At 33.1% G+C, this 25,207-nt stretch overlaps 1 protein-coding gene across 2 annotated transcripts in view; it reads right to left on the bottom strand.

Moving 5' to 3' along the window:
* Positions 1–11,991: 11,991 nt before the first annotated feature.
* LOC129001439 (lachesin-like) overlaps positions 11,992–25,207 on the bottom strand; it is a 321,533-nt gene continuing 308,317 nt past the window's right edge. For both annotated transcript variants that reach the window (XM_054428707.1, XM_054428706.1), the window contains exons 7-11: positions 19,482–19,656; positions 19,015–19,142; positions 18,087–18,303; positions 15,540–15,664; positions 11,992–13,004 (exon numbers count right to left, since the gene is read on the bottom strand). In XM_054428707.1, coding sequence (XP_054284682.1) covers positions 15,546–15,664; positions 18,087–18,303; positions 19,015–19,142; positions 19,482–19,656 — 639 coding nt within the window. In that variant the 3' untranslated portion in view covers positions 11,992–13,004; positions 15,540–15,545. The remainder of the gene's footprint in view (positions 13,005–15,539; positions 15,665–18,086; positions 18,304–19,014; positions 19,143–19,481; positions 19,657–25,207) is intronic.

Raw genomic sequence — 25,207 nt, 5'->3', positions numbered from 1 at the left:
ATAATGAAGCATACTATGAAAACAAACAAATCTCTTCTTTACGTTTTAAACAAATAACATTACAATATTTTACGTAAATTACCTAAAACATCAATAACACATACTATGAAAACATAAAATCCTATCTCAACACCAAATCCTAGGTAAGTAATTTTCTTCTTGATATTTTATACAAATAGCATTTTACAATATTTTACTTGACATCACTGAAACATCACCAACTACAGATAACACCATTTTCGTATGTATGTAAAGAAAATTGTATAATGGCCTTCTGTTTTGATGTACACAAATGTACATGTGTGTTTAAACAAACTCTGAAATGTTAAAAGCCTGTACAAGGGCTTTCACAAGACATTATCCAAACCAACTAAAGGCATATCTAGAGGATAAGAGCTTGTAATTGATAGCCTACCCAATTAAAAATTAATATTTACACACACAAATACAACAAATTCTTTTAATAATATAGAAGTTGTGAATCCGTTACACGAGGGTATGTTCAATTCCTATATGTTTACCTTCAAACGAAAAGAGGACACAGTATCATATAATCAAATCATATAAGTATGATTTTTAGATCAAACTAACTGTTTTCAACCACTTGAAGAAAAATTATCAGGATATAAGTTAAACCAGAACCTAACCTATATAATTCCCTCCCTACAATCCTTGCCATAATTCTTCCAGCCGCAAAGATCCAAAGTTCCTAATCACATTGCACAATGTAATTTGATCCGCTAGGCGTGAAAGTGTTACTAACAGACGACGTACCGTGCTAATTGAAAATGAAGCCGACCATTTAAGCCTTTTGTTCCCGCAATTTCACGGGTATCACAGGATCACGCCCCCTCCCCCTCCCCCCCTGACACACATCTGTGTCTGGAGGCTGATTATAGCAGATGTTACAGGATCTGTGTCGTGGGCAGTCACCCTCCACTACAAGACAGTATGTTACTTGACATGCAACTGTCTCATTGGAATCTGAAATTGTATCATCGTTACATTTTATTTAATGTCAGACTTAATCTGTTAGCTGCTTGTAAATGCAGCTTGCCTTGGTTAAGTTACTTAAGTACAATAACTTAATGTTTGATTATTTTACCTAACCCGCCATGTTAAACTTCCCTATCCCAAGCGTGATGTATACAACTTCCTTACTTCTCGAGTGATGTAAAGTATAAAAAACTCACTCGGTGATGTAAAGAAACCCATTTAAATAACATTGAGTGCTTAACTTAAAAAATATACCTCTATGGAGCCAACGACGTTCAACGCTAGATATCAGCTGTGCGCTTGAATGTTATTGGTATGCTTTAAAGTATTTTCCTAACCTAGCTTTTGTTTGTAAAAGAACGTTACTGTTAGAAGATGAGTGAAATGGATAATGAAAAATATTGTACATAAACCCATGTATATTGTCGGGTCAGGTAAAATCTTGTACGTTACACGTTACGCAAGAGCGTGTTTGCATCACTTAGGTGAATTATGCAACTCGCCTCCGCTCGTTGCACAACATTCACTTGCGTGATGTAAAATCGCTCTTACTACACTTGTAATGTAAATAGCTATTACAACATAATATTATATTTTTAATACACGTATTAAATGAAATAATGTTCACAAAACCTGACTTGACTTGAATTTAAAAGATGATTTAGGTTTTGGCCAAAACATATGTTTTTTAATTACATACTTAATCGTATTTGATATAAGTTTCCTTAAATGTTTGATTGTAGATTTAACGTTAGGTATATGAAAATTTCAAAAAGATTGGTAAACAGTAAGGATTAAATCTGCTCTTAAGATAAGTGAATGTTCATAAAATGATTCAAAAAGTTGATTTTATTCTTCAGTAAAATAACGCATTATGCAGAAAACATGGTTTATCTGACGAATGGGGATTGAGAAAATGTGGACTGTGCATAGATATTTAGCTATTTATCAGACTTCTATAACAAATATACTAGCAGATACGTATTGTCTTTGAGAGTAAACGACTTGAACGAAATTATTTAAACAGAAATTGAACAAATACCGTAAGGTGTTACTATAGTAAAATTGTCAAACCAAGAACAAAGCTTTTACCATGGTAAGGCAATAATTTAAATTTTATTCTTGAAGTATACTTGATGATATATCAGCTGTTGCACTGTAGTGGTATAAAGGTATGCTGGTGATACATCTGCTGTAATGCTATAAGGGTATGCTGGTTGTATACCTACCTGTACTGCAGTGGTATATAGACAGGTGTGTCATGCATTATACATATGAGAACCAAACACTTCCAGCGAGTCTAATGGAATGTTGGACCAAACACCTCGTACGTTACAACCACAAACCCATCGGTCTGCAGACTGTCGTGCTAACGAGCGCTTCAACACGCCCAGGTCTGGGTAGAAATATTGAACGTCAAACCTTTGGTAGAGGGGCAAGATAAAATCAAATCATTAAATAAATTAGTATTTCAGACATATTTTTGGTATTGCCATTAGTTGTGAGCATTTCAGACGTATTTTTGGTATTGCCATTGGTTAAAAATTATTTTTTTCATCCAACGGTTGCAAGTCTTTAGTCATTGATTTCGTTGGTCTTAGTTTTTTAATGGGTAGGTTCTATAAGACACCATTCAATTTACTTTAGATTTTTCCCCTTTTCTAAAAATTCAAAATTGTTGTAATTGTTGAAAATGAATATATTTTGATTTTATTAAGAGCAACATCACTTGCATAACAATAATTGCAATTTGATGCCTTATTGTCTAGTATAAAATCAATGATTCCACATTCTGAAATGTCTTAAAGGAAACATTCAATTACATGTTTAACTTAGCAATGTATTCATTTCTAAAGTTTCCATTGGCCTTGAATTCACCTAGCACGAGTCTTACGGGTTGAGTGTACTAATAAGACCTGAATTTATTTTGTTCACTCAAAAAAAAGCTTATTCCCTATGATAGAAATTCCCTAAAATGGCATCATAAACATCCTAAACAATTATTAAATAGCTTAACACAATTAACCCACTTAGTAAAACCTGTAAAAACTATCGAATAATAAAATTTTTAATCTTCAATTAGTTTAAGAGCACGGTTGATTTTTACATTTCGTTTTTCAATTACAAATCTACGGTCTTATCTTTAAAAAGGCAATTAGAATAACCATCATAAAATTTTATGCATATATAGAACACGGTTATTTGTATAATCAATATACCTAAAGGTACGGGATAGGTCTATAAGACCTATTTTGAATGTAAACTCCACCGAAACGACAGCTGTCGGTGAATCCGAAGGAATGTCGAATAGAGCCGCTTAAGTCGAATCTCAACACACGGCTAGTGGACAGTGTTAATTACAACTGATCGATTATGCATGCCTGCTCCCGCTGGCGACCACATCAATATGTTGATGTCTGACACTTGTAGAGGAATGCAGCAGAGGCGGCTCATGTCAGGTAATGCCTCAATGCCTCGCCAAGGTGTGTTGGAGGATAGACTGGAAGCTGTCCAAAAACTGGGAGGAAACATAAAAGAAGGAAAAGTGGAATTGATTGGGTGTAATTTGGTTGCAAGAATAATATTCAGTTTTGTTGTATTTATGGGGTTTTACTAAAGCTTTTAGGTGTCTTGCGATATTAGGTTTTTCAGATCAAAATGAAATAACGGTTAGGCAATGTTTAAATCGAAATACGCTAGTAAAAGTTTCCGAGACAATTCATATGATCACTAATAGCTAATTTCCCTATCAAAGTTGAGTAGGAATAATATTTATATTTAGCAAAACTTTGCTGAATGTGCGTGAAATTTCTCTGTGGTATAAAGAGGTACCAAAAAAGAGGTACTACAGTACATGCGCCTACAACCATTTTTTGCTTTTTTAAGGCTATAAACAATATTGTGGTGCAAGAGTAAACAGATTCAAATTATAAAGTAGTAAAGTATACTGTATAGTTAAATATAGGGCTCTATTTACAGTGAGTAGTAAGTGATGATTCATAATCGTTAATACACCTTGTGTTAAATATTTTAAGTATTAGCATTAACTATACACATAAAAGACTTCCCATGTGATATGAAAGTGTGAAGCCAAGAAAATAGATGAAGTACAGGCCCATCTCACCAGTCATCACAGTTTACTAGTGTATTGGGTTGAATATTAATCAAAACCAATGCAGTATTATAGCAAACAGGTGATTTATTTATCACTTAACACAGAATATTGTCATTAATTGGTAGACCATTTCAACAGATTGCACCAAGTTTTTTTGGCTTCAAATTTATACATTACATGAAGAGCCTATTCTGTGTAAAGTCAATGGTAATAGTGAAACGACAAGATACTGTTATATAGCGATGGGCTAGTTTGAAAGCTTATTTTACATCTGTGTTCGCAACATAAATACAACTAAATACACAACAAAATATATTTATTTGTAAATAAAAGACGCACCATTAGCAGATTCCTCCCCACGAATATTTATAAATAAAATATATACATTTAAACAAAAATAATGATTAGTTGGCCATCCTAATTCTCAAAATTCTAAAAAAATTTATTTTATTCAATTATTTAATTATTCGATCATTAATAAATAAAAACATCTCAATTAGTACCAATTAAACCTCCAAACATTACCTACATAGCTGCAAAGTCCACACAAACATCATTGCCACGACCAAATCTAACTTTGCCATTAGAGTGAACATGTTTATGTGGTTGTATTCCTGAATGTAATGTGGAATTTCAAATTATAATTGACACGGGGAATTGCTCGAGCAATAGCGTCGTCTGCGACAGACATAACAAAGCTATCCTAGGGAGTGTCTGATAGCCAGACAGGCCAAGGGTCGTGGGTGTAAACTATTACTGTCCTCGCCTTCGCGGGTATCTGGCCATAAAGCGAATGAAGTGTCCTGTTGTTAGCATAGGAATGAGGCTGGCGCGGCCCCAGCCGTGGGGCAACCAAGCCACTAATGCCAGTTCGATGTAGAATTGTATAATAAATTTAACAGTACTGATTTCGGTGGGAAATGTTACAGCTTATTGAGGTAATTAATTCTAATATTCTATCCGTACACATTTCCAAGGTACTTGAGCTGTCTAGCAGCCGTGTTGAGCCAATTGTCTCATTTTTCAATTGAATAGTTTGTAACAACAATGAATCTGATTTTTTATGGCTTATATATATTATCTGTAAGTTAGATCCTTTAAAGGTCTTATAGGAAACACCCTAAGATTTGTTCTAGTCTAAAACAGTATTTTTTTCTAAATTGGTGAAATGTATTATATATACATCCTAATGCTAATATTCCATTTTAAAATAATATTTCCCAATAAAAAAACCCCTCTATAAAATCCCCATGCATAGTTCATTTTCTAAAAAGGTCTATTGCTTTGTCTCATTCCCCCATTCCTTCCCAAATTAGTATAAGACAGGACATTACTTGTTCAGAACCCCCCAAAAAGTGGTTTATGATTTGCCTAGAGGAGAACTAATAGCAAAATAAATTGATAGAAGCTTACTCTTATTACTGGCATATGGCATGATAGCTCGATTCTTGATCATTTTTACAAAATCTTCGCAGTTACAAAAATCTACTTTGCCAACAAATTGAGTCACTAATGACAACATACAGCACTAATCGTTATACCAAACTCTTGCAGGCTTGTTTAGATGATCACCAATGTGATATATATATTTAATAAATTTTCATGAAATTTGTTTATATTATTCATATATAAAAAGTTAAGAAAATGCAAACCTTGCTGGTTGTACGCATGCGCAGTAGTGGCCGGGCTGCGCAGACACCAAGCATGCGCGGCTGCGCTCACCTCACGTCCGCCGTTCCCATCGTCCAATTACACAGACACAATCTGAGATCTATAACACCTCGGCTAACTAACCGCCTCTCCGCTCGGCACCAGATAAATCACCCCACGCTCACACGCGCAGGCGCAGACACACACCAAACAAAGAGGATTGACTGGTGTCAGAGACTGCGCTGCTCCGGGGGGTTCGCCCTTCTTAGAGGCCTAGACAAACCTACTAGACCATTCTGAATTTACTCATAGAACACATTAATTTTTGAATGATAAATATTGATGTTGTTTTGGCTTAGTGGTAGCCCAGAAGTTAGACCCTTGCTGTGTGAGTTAGTGTTCCGATCTACAACCTTTGGGGCGGTGAGTGTGACAGCTATGTTCACAGGAAGATTCACTATCAAATAAATTGTAGGATGACTCTTAAAAACTAAATATTACTGACGTAGATTTAGGTTAAAGAGATAAAAAATAAACTGAAGTATAGGTGAACCAAGTAAAATACGGGTGGGCATTAATTTCACCGACTGACCTGAGTCAGGTAGGCGGATATTCCTGAATTGCGCCAGTTACTCCAGGGATCCACCTGATACGATTATTAACTGCACCGGTTGAGAAGGTTAGACTAGGTTAAGTTAGGTTATGTTAGGTTAGGATAGGTTAGGATGACACGAAAACAAGGGACAGCTCCTTATGCCAGCAACTCACCCCTATAGCCTTGTGCTTGTACTTGGTGCAACTAAGGAACATTTTTGGGACCCTTTGAGGGCTTGGCGCAATTGAGGAGCACTTTGGTGCAATTAATGCACGACCTACAATGACATTACTCCAGGTATAATGTTTTGTCAAAAAACGTCATCGTGAATTTTAAGCAAAATATTTTATTGTAGTTTAAAAAATATTAATGATATGAGAACTTTATGTTTTAAATTGTATAAACATTGTTTGGTTTAAAATATCTAATATTCCTGAAATGAGATCGTAAAACTTTACATTTGTTGTTTAGTTCAAACAATATTAATTTAGAAAAATCCCTTAAGATTTTAAGTATATACATAAATGCTACAAAACATAAATTGTGCATTAAAGAACTCACTTAATTTTGAAAACCATAATTTCAGATAATCAATGAGTAAGATAGCTTGTACTGCTTTAGCACTGGGGCCATAACTACTTACATAAAGTTTTATAGTTTTACCTTGGCTTAGTTGTCCATAACACCTGACTATTTAAGTATTAAAAGATAAAGAAAAACGGACGCTAAAATAGACCTTCGAGAAGAATGTATTGCTTGCTAAACATGGAAAAATACTGTATGCAATAATACATTATGTTTACTCATCTACCATTGAACATCCACAACCGAAATTACACCTAATAAATTATAATTACATCCAAATCATTATTTTACAACCGAATTCCAAATGAAACGTTGGTAAATTTGAAATGGTGTAAAAATGTGGAATGAGAATGTAAAAGAATGTTTCGAAGACTTGCCTTTGCGTCGTATTGGGAGGCGAGATGATCGAGTGTATCTTTGATGTTTTGTTTCCCTTTGGAGGTAATTTTACGGAGATGCTGCATAAACATTTATTCATCCCCAAAGCGGTCCCGCAAGACGCTTCATCTTCAGACACAAACGTTCTGAGTTTCACATCTCAACCAACGAAAAGGTAAAATATTTGTCTACCTTTCCTTTCGCCTTTGCAATGTGGGATTGCATATCAAAGTGATTAATTCGCAGTTGTCCGTGTCGTTGGAGTGTATTTGGCATTATGGTTTATTTCTTGCCTGTGTCTTTAGAATTTATTTCTTAATAATTCGACTATAAAAATCGAAAGCGATGGAGTATTGTTTTAACTTAAGTTCGTAATTGGGCAAAGTTTGATTCTGTTCAAGAAGCTTTCTTTAGCTGAGACCCAATTCTGTTGTTGATCCAAAATTCAGTTTTAGTCTAAAAGCAGCACTAAGCTCCATCTCTGTGGTAAATAGATGGATTATAATCTTTACCATAAAATATGCTAATGGATCCATTTCTATGGAGGTTTATGAAACAGAATAGTGACCCAAACTTTGATTATTCCCTAAACTTAGAGTGTTTTTTACTAAGAGTGATTTTTAATAGCAATTTAATAGCAATAAGCTATTCAAAATTTCTGGATGGATTCTAGACTACGACGTACAAAAAATGCAACCAAATTATGACTAAAACATAAATGCTAACCGTGGTGGGTTGTTCTTTTAAACTAATTTCTGATTTTAGGGAGCATTATAACAGGTCTTTCTCACTCTATGAATACATCTTATAGCATAAGAAAATGCTGCGAAATCCAATCTTTAAGAATTTCGCTACTCTATAGTAAATTATTTTGTCAAAATAGATTTTTTAAAGCACGATTTACATTCCAACTAAATCCTACACCTCAAACCTTCCTGCCCTCATTTTTAAAGGTTTTAATTTTTGGTACATTAGGTACGCTAGGTAGATTAGGTACATTCAGTTACGTTTTCATCCACGATTAAGTCATCAACAGGTGGAAATATAACAGTAAATGGAATCGTCCGATCTTAAAGGCCGCACATTTTCACACACATTCAGCACAAAGATGCAAAGAAAGTTCCTCCCCAGAGCCTTCCCTCATCTCTCAATCAGTCGTTGCCTCCCTCGGGTTATTGCTTATTCTATTCAAAAGCTTTTTATTGAAATCTCAAGTGGTGCGAACGCCAACAAAGGGAACGTACGTAATTACCCCATCTGGAGGGTCTTGTGTTTTGTTACTCTATGGGAATTCCAGTCAATTTGGCTGATGCAAAGATTTGAAGAGGTAGAGACAAAACCCCTGAACAGGGTGATTAAATAAACCTTTTCCTAGATTTTTAAATATATTTGCTGATGAGTAAAGTTTAATTTTAGCAATGAAAAATTGCCATATAGTCTCGTTATTTATTTAGTTTACATTTACATTTTTTATTTAACTACAATATAAGGGTAAATGTTTTCACGTTACATTTGTTATTATGTACATCCCTATACATTTGATAGATTTGTTTTAGTTTGTTTGCAAGTCGTAAATGAAATCGCTACAATTTTTAATTGGTTTCTACTTTTTTTCCTAGCGAGTGTTTGGACTATGCTCGATAGATAACGATTATCCAGCAAAATAAAATATAAAAAATTGGAGGTTTGTCAGGATAAGTAAGGAACTAGGAATTACTTAAGAGGAACCTGGAACAGTTTACGTAAGATAAAAATATTTATTTTTTATTTAAAAAAAAAAATATTATATTTATATCAAAAATAAATATATTACATAACTATCTATACCAAACTTTGCATTAACAATGGAAAGAAACTTTTAAGGATTTCGACCTAGTGGTATATCATAAAATCACGCACACATGCATCGTGTACAATCATGTACATAACTTCAAACAATACCTGATCAGAGCATTTCCAAGACACGAGATGGGATGGAGTACATTTTGCGAGAGGTCTCATTAAGGTGAATGGTTAAAAGTCCCGCCGCGGATTGACGGGTGAGCAGCAAATCAGCATAATCATCGGAGAAACACGCGCTTAACTTTCAACTCTGAGGATCGTGGTGTCAAACCTGGCTTTTCACATTGATCTCCCTTCAACGCTTTGCAAACAAAAAGTGTTTTGGAAGTGTGCATTTTTATAGGTGTGGAATTAATTTATTTTTGTAACCTTTAAGCCTAAGGAAGTATTTGTCACATTTTGTGTCAGGAGATATAAATTTATTGTTACGAATAAACTGACAAAAAACTATCAGTACTCAGTGAAAGTATGCAATAACAACATTTTATTTAAACCATTTAACTAACATCTTCTTTAAAAGACAACACACACTTTACTAACTCTTGTTTACATTCTATTCTTTTTATCAATTTTATCAATTACTTAAGATGGGGACGCCACTATGTGCGTATTTTAACCCAAATATGAGTGAAGGATGAGTGTAGGATGAGTGGCGCGATCTTGTAGTCTTGTTAGTGACTAAGGCCGACATGTTCCTTAGTCACAGCTGTTAATTAATAGCCCATACAGCTAATGGCAACTAAGGGACCTACAGTTTATAGTGGAATCCGAACCACATTTTTTCCTTGTAATTTACGAATTGGTCTAATTATCAGGATAGTACTGCGGATAGTCGTAGTACTCACTAGTGCGGACGTTAATCCACACCAGGGAGCATCGCATCCACAGTAAATCCCTATAAATATCCACAATTCGTTAAATTAATTAACATGTGTTTAATTATTATCAAGCATTTTTAATACACAGTAATAATAACATTTGCTAACAGCTGGCAATTTAAAACCAGTATAAGTTAAACCATAGATTAAAAGAAGTAACCGACTCAGCATGTAAAACATTTATATTGCATATAAGCGAGAGAGAAGTGTATCATGTATTCATCTCATGTAAATATATAGGTACTATGTTTTGGTAATAATCTTTTTCATATTTTTAGAAAACCATCTCTACACTAAAATAAAATGCACAAAACCGTATTGTACAAAAATAACATGTTGTAGCACAACTCAAACATTTTCTGTAGAAATCACATTTGTTTGAGACCGTAAAGATTATATAGGAATTTCATGTATTTGTTTTGTAAACATTTGGTTATTAAGTGTAAGTAAATTATCATGTAAATATGTATAAGGCAATATACTATTTATTTGGTTTGGTGTTAAATATTTTGTATTGTGGTTTTAACCTAATGTCTGTTTTTTTTTACAAATAAGAGTAAGAGCTGATCACTGGGCTTGGAAAGCATGGAATTTTAAAGACTACCATAAACTTGGAATATTAAAAAGGATAATTTTACAGGACACAACTAGGAAAAATATTTTTAATAGAATTTTAAAGTCAATTTAACTCAAGTTGTCAACAATTGTGAACCTACTAGAGTATTCATCTCCTACAGGGAACGTAGGTTTTTCGACCAATCAACAGATGTTTTAATTAAACCACGGCAAACATGGACTTATTTATTCATAGGCTGCATTGCGCTACCGTGAAGGTAATTACACAATTTTTGAACAAAAGTTACGTAAAAAATGTGTGTACTGAATAAAGAGTAATACATTTAACAAACCGTGTAATGAAAATTAGATTTAAGCTTTTTCTTGAAGACCTTAGTTAGTTAAAAAGTGTGAAAAACAGTAAATATCTTGAGAGAGATAAAAGGAATTGATTTTATTCCTAGTGTAATTTTAGGGATAAGCTAGTTTTAGTTAGTTACCAGTAGAATTAGAGAGAAAAAACAGTTACAACAAAATAATGTAAACAGCCTCTTACGTAACTTAATGTGTATAATTACTAGGAATTACCGTATTGCAGTACTTCTTTAATTGATTAAAAATAGTAACCACTCAGTAACACGTTTGAGCAACATTAACATCTAGTACAGTAAATGAATTAAAATACGAAAAAATACATATATTTACCGTATTGAAAGCGAATGCCATTCAAGTATAACTAAGTAGTTTACGTATACTTTTAAACACATTTGTTTCTTAAATTTAAATAACAGTTTCAAGTTAGAACAATTTTAATCTTTCTTGAGCTCAATGCTTAGTACATATTTTAGAACAGAAATGGTGAGGATCATTAACATAAACAAATGGCTTCACTGTCCCAAAAAAAATATATTTGTATATTTAAATGTAATTGTAGTACAACTTTCTAACCGGTTAGGTTATTGGCATAATATTTAGGCCAGAGATAATTTATTTATTTTTATGATCCATACTGTTCCTGTTCTAATAATAAAAAAAAAAAAAAAAACATGACTATTCAGGTAAAAGATATTGAACGATGTATACAACTTATCATACCAAAAGGTTAAAAGAACAGCGTGTAACTCTTTAAAATAGTTTTCTTAAACAGTAAGACGAGAAGGCCCTGTGTCTATATAGTTGTGAATGTTTATATTGACTTTCTTATTCTTTTACTTACGGCATAAAAAAAACTATCAAGCATCGTGAATATTGCAGATTACAAATTTCATTCTATCATGGACACAGTTAGCTTGTTCCTGTTTGCAGCTAAAGAGATTAAACATAACACAATGAACAAGTTGGGTCAGTTAGGTATTTAGATGTTTACCAACACAACAATTATATAATAAAACACCAAATATGTATACAAAAAAAGTTTATTCAATTATAATACAGACTTTGGACATTTATATACAAGAGTGAACAGACATTTATACATATTCTTAGGATGAAAATTGGGAATTCGAGGAAAAACTATAAAATGAACATGAGCACACAAATAAGTTTATATAAAAATAAAAAATGAGCACACAAAGAAGTCGATAAAAAATGTTTGGAAATAATTGTTCTTAAATTAAAACTAAAACTAAACACTAAATAATAACCTGAGATACATAATTACAAAAAGCTTTTGAAACTTGACAGAATGTTTACAAGCTACGTTAGATATACAAGCCTAAATATACAAAACATCTTAGATCCTAAATTATTTAGTAGTTCTTAACGTAAAAAAGCACAAGTAATAAATGTTCAGTCATTAAATGATAAAAATTTCTTTTAAAAGCTCGCTTAAATTGTACGAAGAAATTGTTGTACAATAATTCACAAGAAAATCTGTGAATCTAACCGTCTAGTATTTTCTATTTTGATTTTGTAGTTTTCTTATATATAAAAATACGGAGAACAAAGGTCTATACTTTGATCAGGTTTTCTGGCCATATTAAGTCGCACGATAATAAAATAAAAGTTTTGGTCTCATGTACAAAACTACACTTCACACTGCCATTCTAGTTCACGCTACGCACTGGAAGCTAAAAATTAAATGGCGAAGAACGTAGATGAAAACATCTAAAAATACGTATACGAAACATTAAAATTAACATCTACGAGCATTTTAAACTTGACTCTCCGGAAATCACCCGTCATGTGACTAAACCGGCAAAACTTACACATAAATCAAATATGTACACTTAAGCATAAATACAGTATATTAATAAAAGGTAACTTTTCAAAAAAGTGAACCAAAATGGCGTCGGTAGGACTGGAGACACAGTTTATACACTTAACTATCACAAAATTTCACTTATCGTAATTAAAAATAGTCTTTCTTAGTCATCCTCGCAGGTTCAAACCAACGTTCACTTTCCTCCGCCTGGAAAAGAAAAAGAACATTTTATAACTCTTTTATATGAACGACTTTAAACCCTTATTGAGAGTAAAAATCCCACTATCCTTTTTTAATGTGTACTTTATTTGTTTTACATTCTAAAACTACGAAGCCTAGGCCTATGTCAATTTGCTTCATGTATAATATTTTAGACCCCAATATTATTGATATCCCGACTCGATATTAGTTTCACATGTCGTTAATATGACTGACAAAGAGGGGACAACAGAGGTAAGGTGATCAAGGGAATCATACAATAGAGGGACAGGATATGCGGGTCATGTGCTCCTTACAATGAACCTCTTCAAACTTCGATAATCCGTCATGGGCAAAATATTTTTCTTTAAAATCTTATGTGAAAAAAATTGATTATGGTGTCATGGTGTGTCTTTTGTGAATAAAATTATGTCTCGATTAATTAGGCATATGTGAGTACTGTACATTCTACAATACAGGGTGTTCATTTGAAAACTTTCCATATCTGTTGTATGGAAAGGTAAGGCTTTTAACACTTGTTTGTTCTCATTTCCCCCTAATTTGGACATGCCAAATCCAATAAAATTATTTTCAATTTTGAAAAATGCCCCAAAACGGCCCAATTTGGGGGGTAGGGGTGCTTTTTGAGAAATTTTCAAATGTAAACATGGGTTGTGTGATGCATCAATTTAAAGGTCTAATCACCCCTATTATTTTAGTGCAAAAACAGTTTAATTATCTTTAACCGTATTTACAGGGTGGGTCAAAACGTTTTAAAAAAGGACTTTGAAGTTAAGTGCCGTATTACCCTAACTACTGATTGTAACAGCGCCAAATTTCTTTCCAAGCTTATTCTTGAGCTACTCTTTAAGATAACTTGTAGTAAGGGCATTTTTCAAGTTATTTCCTAATTTTTAAAAAATCTCAAATTTTAAGAATAAAAGAAAGCTGAAAACTCAAAATTCTTAAATAGGAAGGTATAACAAATTTCATACCACGTGAAAGGTCTTTTTTTAACAAACATTTTACGTATTTAAGTTTTCTTTCTATCTCTTACCGTTTAAAAACTGCAGTGGAAAAACATAATATTCTATGGTAAAATTGTAACTAGTTTTCTAATAAAACAGCCAAAATTCGTCTCTAGACACATTAAATGGTGCAATAACTGAAGGAAACAATTCATAATTACTTTTAGGCAGATAGGCAAACAAGTCATTACGTTTTACTTTGTGAAAAACAAGTTTTATAGCTGATGAGAAAAACCCAAGCGTGGGCCGCTTTCTGTAGTACCATAGACTAGTCAATGGTAGTACTAATTTCAAAACTACCATTTCCTGTTGTACCTAATCAAATATGGTGTAAACTTAAAAAAATAGACTTTAATTTTACTTATTGGTCATAACAAAAGTGTTCTAGGATAACTGCAAAGTGTTTAACAATAGATATCCAGGTATAACCTTGAGTCATATGGCTGTAAATGATTTAGTTAGGAAGTTTTCTGAAACTGGCTCAGTTACCAATGAGAAAAGAACAGGAAGGGTCCAAGAAGAATTCTGACACACGTAAAAGTAGTCGATGAATTTGTTATGAATCCTACTACATCATTGAACAAAGTGCAATGTGTTTTATTAGAAAACTAGTTATAATTTTACCATAGAAAATTATGTTTTTCCACTGCAATTTTTAAACGGTAAGAGATAGAAAGAAAACTTAAATACGTAAAATGTTTGTTAAAAAATTACCTTTCTTGTGGAATGAAAGTTGTTATACATTGCTATTTAAGAATTTTGAGTTTTCAGCTTTCTTTTATTCTTAAAATTTGAGATTTTTTTTAAATTAGAAAATAATTTGGAAAATGCCCTTACTACAAGTTATCTTAAAGAGTAGCTCAAGAATAAGCTTGGAAAGAAATTTGGCGCTGTTCCATTCAGTATTTAGGGTAATACGGTACTTAACTTCAAAGTCATTTTTTAAAACGTTTTGACCCACCCTGTAAATACGGTTAAAGATAATTAAACTTTTTTTGCACCAAAATGATTGGGGTGATTAGACCTTTAAATTGATGTATCACACAACCCATGTTTACATTTGAAAATTTCTCAAAAAGCACCCCTACCCCCCAAATTGGGCCCTTTTGGGGCATTTTTCAAAATTGAAAATAATTTTATTGGATTTGGCATGTCCAAATTAGGTGGAAATGAGAACAAACAAGTGTTAAAAGACTTACCTTTGCACACAACAGATATGGAAAGTTTTCAAATGAACACCCTGTATATTAAACCCTCAAATATTCATGCTGAACAATATACAGAATACTTGATTCCTACTAAAATAATTGTTTAATTGTGTAATGTTTAATTGTTCAATTTAATATTGAACAATACTCAGTGCACAGTAAGAAGCCAATATTTGTTTAATTCTCTGCTTATTTACTAAAAAATAATTCCCGCTTACATCCATTATATTGTTTTGGTAAAAATCTTTTTGCAAGATAAGAAATGTGTAGCTTGATCATTAAAAATAGATATAACAGATTTTACTTACTATATCCTATAAAAGGACGATCATCAGTAAAAGACTAGCCAACAATGACGACAGTTGAATACTCGAGCTGTGATTGGCTGAAGCTATCAGCTCCATGTCCTCCATATTGGGTTCTGAGGGATAATCTGTAAAACAAGTTTTTGTTAGTAAATAAATAAATATTTTAAAAAATATATGTAAACTCGATCTTGTACCCTTTGTAAGTAGAAAGCTCGAATTGGGCCAATGACAAATACATCAGACAGTCTGGCGCCACTTAAGTGTTTAAACTATTAGTCCATTTTCCAAAATAAATGTAATAACTCCAAAAAGGCAAACGGATACGTCCTGAAAGAATAATTAACATTCTGTCACACGCAATAAAGTTTAAACACTACAATAAATCCAACAGCGACAATCATATAGTGAAGTTATAAACCACAACCCACATCATTCTGACATAAAAACTCGATATAAAAAAAAATGAATGTAAACGAAATTCCAGCATGAAATAAAGTAAATCACTTCTCAAACCGACAAACATTGGTTGCGAAACAGAGGACCTGTGTGTATTACAGTTTCAATATTTTCACAGATTCTGTCAATGGAAATCTCCAATCTACACCAGGCTAGAATCAACAGTAGGGATAAGCCTATGTAAATACCAATCTGGAGAGCAACCTGCCAGGGGTGACCAACTCTCCCATCAGAGTGAGAGAGACAGAGAGATTGGGGGGGGGTTGTGAAGGGGGGGGGGGATAAAGAGAGGGAGGTCCTAGTGCCAAGGGACGAAGACTTCGGTTTCTGGTAATCCTTTAGCCCGGGGGACCAGGGTAGTTGTTTAATAACTGCTGTTTAATATAGATTTAGTACCGAGACATCTGGCACAATGAAAACAGTTGTAAATAATAGATGGAATTTAAAGTTTAGTCGTTTCTCATGAGGGAACCGTAGATCACGTTGTCTATGTAGCGAAAAATTACCAGATACTATTAAGAAGGTACGCGTAATTTTGAAATAACTGTTAAAAATGTATTTTTCTAGACGATTCAATTAAAATTCTAAATTTAGTACAATCCATAAGCGAGTAGAGACATTGATACGATATTTCATACACATAGGAAGTTTCCACATACAAACTATGTAATAAAATATATGTTGTAAAGAAGAATATATTTTTTATTAGCTGTAATGATTTTTAATTGTAATGCAACATAACATACACATGCAATATTTATAAATTTGTCAATATTAAATGCTAAAAACCAATCAAAATTTTAAAGTTTTTGCATGGTTAGATAAATTATTCTGTACAACCCAATTAATTAAAAGGGGACCAAAATAAAGGGGTAAAAATAGATTGTAGGTATAATACAATAATATCGCCCCAACAAAGGAGCAAGACATTTTCTCAGTTAATTTCTATTACAACTGTTAGGATATTGCTAAGGTCATGTTGAAGCTAGTGTTATGTTTATCTACTATCCAGGCTATCCCAGCATATCTGCAGTTACAGTCCAGTAAGGCCTAATTTCCATCTCGCCAATTGTTTCAGTCGTTATCGGTTTTATTAACAGTTGACTGAGGGATTTTACTCTTATAGACAGTCTACTCTTATCGCCTTTAGTCGTTATCATAGTCAGTTCATCCTCATGGTGTTATTGTTTGAGATTCACTCTAATGTCTCCATCTTTGACTTTAGTTGATTGTTCGTGGTAACCAGGTCAATTGAATTTACTAGTAAAGTATGGTTGAGGGGATTAATTAACTAGGTAGAATCGGATCCTGAAAGTGTTTTAACGAAACATAAAGTTATGTTACCTATTTGAATATTTGTTGTTATCTGGTATGTGAATGTTTTTTTAATTTATCAATTATTTAGTGAATTTAGGTAAACCTGTAAATAAATAACTGTGTTTTCTATGTAATTAAAATATATAAGACTCAATATATTTATGAAAAAAGTCATAGTTGTTACATTAGGCCTATTTAAATATAAAAAATTCTTAAATAAATATGGTGATTTTAAGTTAATAACTTCTTGATCAGGTTTTTTAAGTTAATCTAAAACAGTAATATATAAAATAATTGAATGGGCTTTAAAAACGAAGAAAATTACTGTTGTGTATTTTGCGTGTGACTATTAATTACTGAATAGTAAACTACACATAGGGATGCTACAAAATAACACACAGCTATTAATACAATAGTGTATTCTATCTTTAGTAGTAATACAAACAATAGTCGATGGTCCGCGTAATATTATACAGTTTTCTTTTTTTCAACCGTTAAATGAACAGATTTTATGTTTTTTTTTTTACAAATCATTAGCTGGCGGCCCCCTCTCTGACTGTATACTTGAGTAGGTTAGGTTCGGTTAAGTTAGGTTAAGTTAGGTTAGGTTAGGATAAGATAGGTTAGGATGACACGTAAACAAGGACATTCGTTCTGTCGGCAACTCACCCCTACTTGGAGCTTGGCGCAACTAAGGAACAATTTTGGGGACCCTTTAAGGGCTTGGCGCAATTAAGGAACTGGTGCAATTAATACATGCCCTTTGAAACTCACCGTAAGTCTCTTGACCAGGGCCCCTGGTGAAGAACTGGTAGGCGTCGGCCACTTCACTCCAGCCATAGCGGTTCTTGGCCTGTACAATGGCCTCGTACACGGAGGCCGGCTCCAGGCCTCTGATGTTGTACGACATGAGATGTGAGAACGTCTCTCCGTTAGTGGGCGTCAACATCACATCGTGCCACTTGCCGTGGTTGGAGTGGGTGTCGTTCATCTACAACAGAGGAGTATTTGTTGTGAATTGAGAAGTCACCTGGGTGTATTTAACATTTAGATATTGGTCGAATGTTGGTGATACGCTTTGTGAAATGTGTATCTTAGCAGTCGACGTAAGGCTGTACAACAACCACCCGTATAAAAACTAATCACGTTGCTCAGTATTATAAGTACTGACAAAAATGCTGGACAGTGTGACGATTAGTCACCAATATTTTTTTATAAACGTTTGGATTATTTTGTAATAGTTAAAAATCTGGTTAACTTTACACTGTAGTTATTTTTATTGAACACTTGGTTACAGCCCCGGTCACCAAAATATACCATGATGGTAGTATTTCAATTTACACAAGGATGACATTTTCTTAATTACCTAACATAATTGAAAGAAATCGATTTAAGGTTCGCAGTATTTCCTGCAAGTGAGTTAATGTGATTGAAACTTCCAGAACGGAGTAAAAGGTGTAAGGTTAATAACCTGTGTTACACATAGAATTGTAGCAAGATAGGTTTAAGGCACTAGATGTAGGTGTTTTTGACTTTGTGCTAGGTAAAACATTGTTTATCTAAGTTAATATCTTGTTTATAAAAAAGCTTAAAGTAAAAAAAAAATGTAAACCAACAATTCCATAGTGTGTAACGGAGAGGTAGTGTATTCAAAATAATGCAAACAAATAAAAATAATATAGTGATTACAAATTCAACTTACCATTACTTTTCTATAGAGTACTCTGACCTCTTCTAGAGGAGGGTAACTTTCTACCATCCATGTTAGATTGTAGCTGTCCTTGGCTCTGGAGAATGGAGCTGATCTGAACTCGGCCGGACTGGGCTTTCCTGAATCAAAAATAAAAATTGCTGTGTTAAGTATCACGAATAACTTGATTCATTAACAGTAAAACATTAATGGAAAAAAGATTTTATTTTGGTAGTATTTTTTTAACAGTTAGTAAACGATTTTGGGATACGCAAACGATGCAAACGTTATGAGGACATTGACCCTAAATCTACTAGACCTAAGGGATAGGAAATAAAAAAGGTGGTTTGAATCTATTGAAAATACCATCGGTTGAGTCCTGTCAATCTGGGAGAAACACTAGCCATTAAATATCTTTAAATGACATTTTCCTCAACTTGAAACTTTGTAGCTGTAGTATAGAGTTATACAATAATTACCTGAGAGCTCCATGTACTTCTTGGCACGGCCGAGAGAGTTATCCGCCACACAACTGTAGTTGCCGAAGTCTGAACTCTGGACGTTCCTGATGGTGAGTGTGTGACGGTTAGCGCGGGTCTCCATGGTGCGACGTTCTGTGGGGTCCAGGAGGAAGCTGTCTTGGTACCAGATCATCTATAACAATAAGGTGTGCCTTGAATAGCCAGTTGTGGTTATAAAAGTTAGGTTTTTGCATCTCCCAAACGGACGGGTTCTTGGAAGAAGCAGTGTATTTCTTTAACCCTTAAAACTTACATAATGATAGGTACGGTAGTACTTTCGTACAAATATTAAAGTTGTTTAAATATCTAAACGAATGAATAAACAACAAATTACAAGTTATTTATTATCAATAAATTTTCGGTGGATATCACTTCTGTTTAGTGAAATTGTGTCATTTTGTCTCCAATATTATCGACAGCTTTTACATACAAAGATTCTCATAAAAGAGTGTGCTACTGTTGACAGCACTTTATCGTTCAGCAAGATTAGATTTTACATCACAGCGTGAGAGATGTTGGGAGGGGCAGGTAAAAGTGTAAATCACATGTTCTCTCAGGAGGTGTAAGTTTGGTAGCTGAAGATCATGTTTGCTTAACTACCGTGATCCCTCTTTGTGGATTATCCAACTTTGATTTTGCCTTACATGATATTAGACGCAGTAGAAACAAACTGCAAAGTTTTATCCATATTTACATTTGACGCACTACAAATGTATTGAGTTATACGTATGATGTTTGCAAACTTTATTTATCAGTCAATGCTCGTTTCGATGGTTAAAATCTGCTATGATTGGCTTACTCGTATTCAAAAAATGCAGGAACAGGAGCAAACAACAAATCTATAAGCTTAAAAATACGCACACACAAGGAGTGTACTATGATTGAATGCATTACCTCGTACAGTTATAGCTTCAGTGTATGTGCCCTTATGATTATACTAGGGACAACGAGAGTCTGCAGTTGGCTTCAGCCAATAGCAAGACTGGACTAGAGCAATGTTGCAGCATCGCCCATTCACTAATTCTCGACACTAATTAAAATATACTAAACAATAGTCTTAAATCAGCTAGTATTATTAGATTTGTCAACACCGCACTGTCCTCATTAGTTAATACGAAGTCACGTGGGAAATAAGCTCATCCCTCCACTACAGACTCTCGTGGACCGTCCTGTAGATTCGTCGTGTATTTGATAGCCCCCCCCCAATATAATTATTGAATATCGACTTTTATACATCGGTGACCTATTTAATTGTGGAAAATCATAACTTTATCTCTGACTAATGGTAAACAGAAATATATCATTTATGAAATAAACTGGAATATTTGAAATAAAGCATCTTACCCGCTTGATCACCTTAAAATTAAAGTAAAATACTCGGGAATGAACTATATTATACATTATAACTATTAGGTTACTGTATATTATACATACATAAATAATCATCTTTTCGTTAGTATTCAGTGATGCGATACATTATTCCACTTGATTTCTCGCTAAAGAGAAGCAACTACATTAACGTCGGAGGTATTCTATTTGCTCCAGGCGATTCAATTACTTATCTGGAAACTCTAACTAACGATGTGGAAATATTCGCTAACTCTTTACCTTTCCTTTGACGGCCTCTGAAAGCTCACTGAGGTAATTAATTTTACGTTTGTGTTAGGAACTTAACGATTAGTGGAAACAATTTTAAAACTATCTTTAGAGATTAGTTTTACAGTACAGAATTCTTACCGTGGATTAGGTTCGGATGGAATAAAAATTGTATAACGAATGTTGTGTCTTGGATTTCGACATTAAAGATATCTCAAAAGCTTAATTGGAAATAGCTATTTGTATATTTAGACGCAAAGTACGTCATTGCCGCACGAAGCTTCAGCTGAGATTAAATAAAGTGGCAATCAGCTATTTTGCGTATTGTTTAGAGCTGATAATTTAGGTATGTCAATTATTTCAATGCAGTGGCATGGAAAATAAATGTCCTAGCCCCAAGAAATCTTTGATTTGCATTAAAGACTTTCTGCAATACAAGTTTTGGGAAATTTAAATTACCATATACGTCCATGAACTAATGTATGCATGTTGTATAAATGTATGTATAAATGTTCATTAATTAATGTAAAGAGTACAGATCAATACACACCTCAGAGCAAAGAAATTTACATACCAATTTGATTTTCTGTAACAAATAATACCGAGTATACAGTATCAATTAAACGAAACCTAATCCAGCGCAAACAATTCTAAGCAGCCCGGTGCAAAGAGTCGGCAGATAGTTTGGCATAAATTTAAAACTTTAGCGTCGGATTAATTTACATTTTCCAATAAGAATTTTCCAGGTAAGAGAACTTAGAATATTTTATTGGTTCTCTCTCAGTAACGGAGAAAATCTAGACTTTACTTTATTGGAGACCCAAGAGAAAATAATCTAGCAAATATTTTTTTGTTTTTGAAAATAAAGACCCTCAGGTACATCAGTTACTTTAAATTTAATTTCACGATTATTTACTTTAATTATAAATAAATTAAATAACTATAATTTTCAAATGTAAATATGATCATACGTCATCGTAAATGTTATTCTTGTGACAGTAGATCTTATTTTTTTACTATATAAAATACCAGTAATCTTTCGGAACAGTTCGAAACCATATGATATGCACCGTTTCTACAAATAAAATTGCATATCAGCATAAAGGTAGTCGTTTCATTATAAACCGAGTATTTTTTCCAGACCTGATACTAGAAGTTCAACCCCAAGTGGCCTAATATTTTATCCAACATCTCCAATCCGAGATCTATTTAGCTTTTGTGTCCCTCAAAACAGTAAACATAGAATCACTATTGTATTTTAACTATGTAGGCTATATTAACTCAGTGCGGGATTATTTAAGGGATTATTTAAGTTGGGGTGGGGGTACTTAAATGTAAGATACCTTTATGTACATAATATAATGTTATTAATCAGTTAACTACATAAAAGAGGCAAATATTAAGGTTTCGTGGCTTATTTATGGTTAAAGTTGCGAAATAGTAAAGGCGGTTTAGAAAGTAGAATATTCGTGATTACAAAACTGCTGTTTGTATACATTTTTTTAAACCACACTACCTAAAAACCTTACTAACTTACTTGTTCGTAAAAATGTAGGTAAATTAATTTACTCACTATTCTTAAATATGTTATCTTAATAAAATGAAAAAGCTTTAGGTACCTAACAATAGATTTTATAACAGTATTCACTAAAACAATTATAGATTTGATATTCACAGATATGTTCTGGTTCAAAAACGCTCATACAGTATTAAAACAACTCATATCGTATTTTTATGTGATAAAAAAAAATATTTGACAATATTAAACACATTTTAAATCAATTTACTTAAAGGAAAAACTACTAAATCATTATTCCTCTACAATTCAAACACAAGCACTTTTTAGTAAAACAACCATCGAGCCAAGTAGGAAAATACACAATACTCGGAGAGCCAATCAAGTGAGGTCATTCAACACTTGGGCTTGTTAGTATTGGGAGACAAGGTGATGGATTTGTGGCCATCCAGTAATTTATGAGTTGCTCGCTCGAGCCATTAACAGCTACGAGCATGTATAATGCATGCTCGCTACACCTGTGAGCATGTCCACCACCGAGTCGGCCAATAGCGTAGTAGAGTTGCCCGCGCTTTTCATCAAGGCAAACGGAAAATATCCGTTTTGTTTGATTTACTAAAAAAAAAGTGTTTCATTACTGATCAAAGAATCTGAGTCTCACCACTTACTTGTGAGGAATATTCACTTGGGTGCTTTTAAAAGCCATTAAACAAACTAAACAATCAACAGTTTTCGATATTATAACCGGAAGATTTTTCAAACGTTTAAATCAGCTTACAGGCGAACTCTTACAAAGAAAGAATACAAAAAATATGCCTACAAGTGAAAACTCCTATTTAATAAATGATTACAAGGTGCACAATGTGATTTTTCTCAACAAAAGCTTACATAACGTACTGAACCATATTTTGTGATACCTTGTGAGAAACCACTGTGAAACAATAAATTGAAATAAGTTTATTTTTTATTTTTGCCAAAATAATATAAAACATTTATTTTTTACATTCAGTTCAATCCAATATCTTAAATTCATCATTGTAAAATAAAAAAGAAGGTTTTTTAACGTCTCAATAGAAAATAACAAGTAAAATAAAATTCACTTGATACGTTTAAATAACATTGATCTCAATTTTTTTTTACTATAAAGCGGCATAATATAATGCAACAGCTTAATGATGTCACAAAGTTATATTACATAATAGAAGAACGGGATTCGTTGTAGTCAAACTACAGTAACACCATTTACTTTTGTCACGAATATTTCAAAATTAACAAAACAACCTATAAATGAAGAACGGTTAAAGTTAAACATACTTTTAAATTGTTATCACCCTATTTATACATGATGAAATAGCTTATGTTTCATCAATACTACCTACTCTTATAACTCAAAGTGCACTCCTACCACATAACTATTTATAAATACAAAACAGTTGCCCTTTGTCAAACTCTTGTCATTACTATAGCTTTGAAGCAATCGTCATCAAAAATAAACATTTGCTATCTTGGGCGTGTGCATTTTGATATTTAGAACAATATCGGAATGAAACGTGGGAGTGAGTCATCAGCTTAAAACGTTTCAGACATGAAACACAAATATTTCAATTTGCTTGGAACCCTTAATTAATTGGCGAGGTTGGGGAGGTTTTAGGATGCTGAACCGACGAGCTCACTCCACTCATACATTCGCTCTAAGATGTATTAGAAATATCAATTTAATATTACGAGCAAACTCCACTACAGATGTATTAGGAATATGGCTTTAATGTTACGAGGAACCTTAAAACCATCTTTCTTAAATGCTTATTTTATCTTCTCTAATATATGTATATTTTAGAATCGGTTTCGTACAGAAATTGTTGACAAGGTGATTTTATCGTGGTCTGATGTGTGTAAGGTTTTATCTAATTGTCTTAGTAATAGTTCTAGTATTACAAATAAACCTAAAAGTAACATACCTTTTTTCTTAAATTTAGTACATTAACAATCCGAAGAATATGGTCACAAATAAACAGCCTTTGTTTGAAAACGAAGCATCAAAAGAATTTACTATGATCACTTAGTGCTTTGATCATGGAAATAGGTTATTTTAAATTGTTGCTATTAAATGAGAGAAGTATTTTATTTATGATGGATATAGTTAATTTTTAAAACAATAAACTATGATAGAACAATTTCCTCGAATAGGTCTTACACCTATTACAAGATGTTAGTCGAAAATAAAACTCAAGAAATCACCTTAATAGGACGGTAGTTTGACTTATTATTGTTATATTTTGTTACATTCAAGTTTCGTCGTATGCTTAGGTTTCGGTGACGGTGACTAGACCGATCAAAGATTGCACGAAGGTCAAACCAGCGTAATTTTTTTCATCAGCTACCTATGAACTATCGTGTGATACAAGGCTCTTTATAGTAAACAATTTTAAACCTCTACAACATTTTACAACAATAGGTTTTTTTAAGTTTTTTTTTCTTTTTGTGTTTCAATTTTATTGCACATTATCATACATATATTTGATATAAATTCCACAAATAAACAAAAAAAGAATAAATCTGCACGATCATAAAA

Source organism: Macrosteles quadrilineatus, unplaced genomic scaffold (genome assembly GCF_028750875.1).
Source record: "Macrosteles quadrilineatus isolate MER2022 unplaced genomic scaffold, UCM_ALF_1.0 Scaffold_8__2_contigs__length_117827958, whole genome shotgun sequence".
NCBI classification, from domain to species: Eukaryota; Metazoa; Arthropoda; class Insecta; order Hemiptera; family Cicadellidae; genus Macrosteles; species Macrosteles quadrilineatus.
Note: the sequence above shows the minus strand (reverse complement) of the source record. Positions and strands in the feature narration are given on the sequence as shown.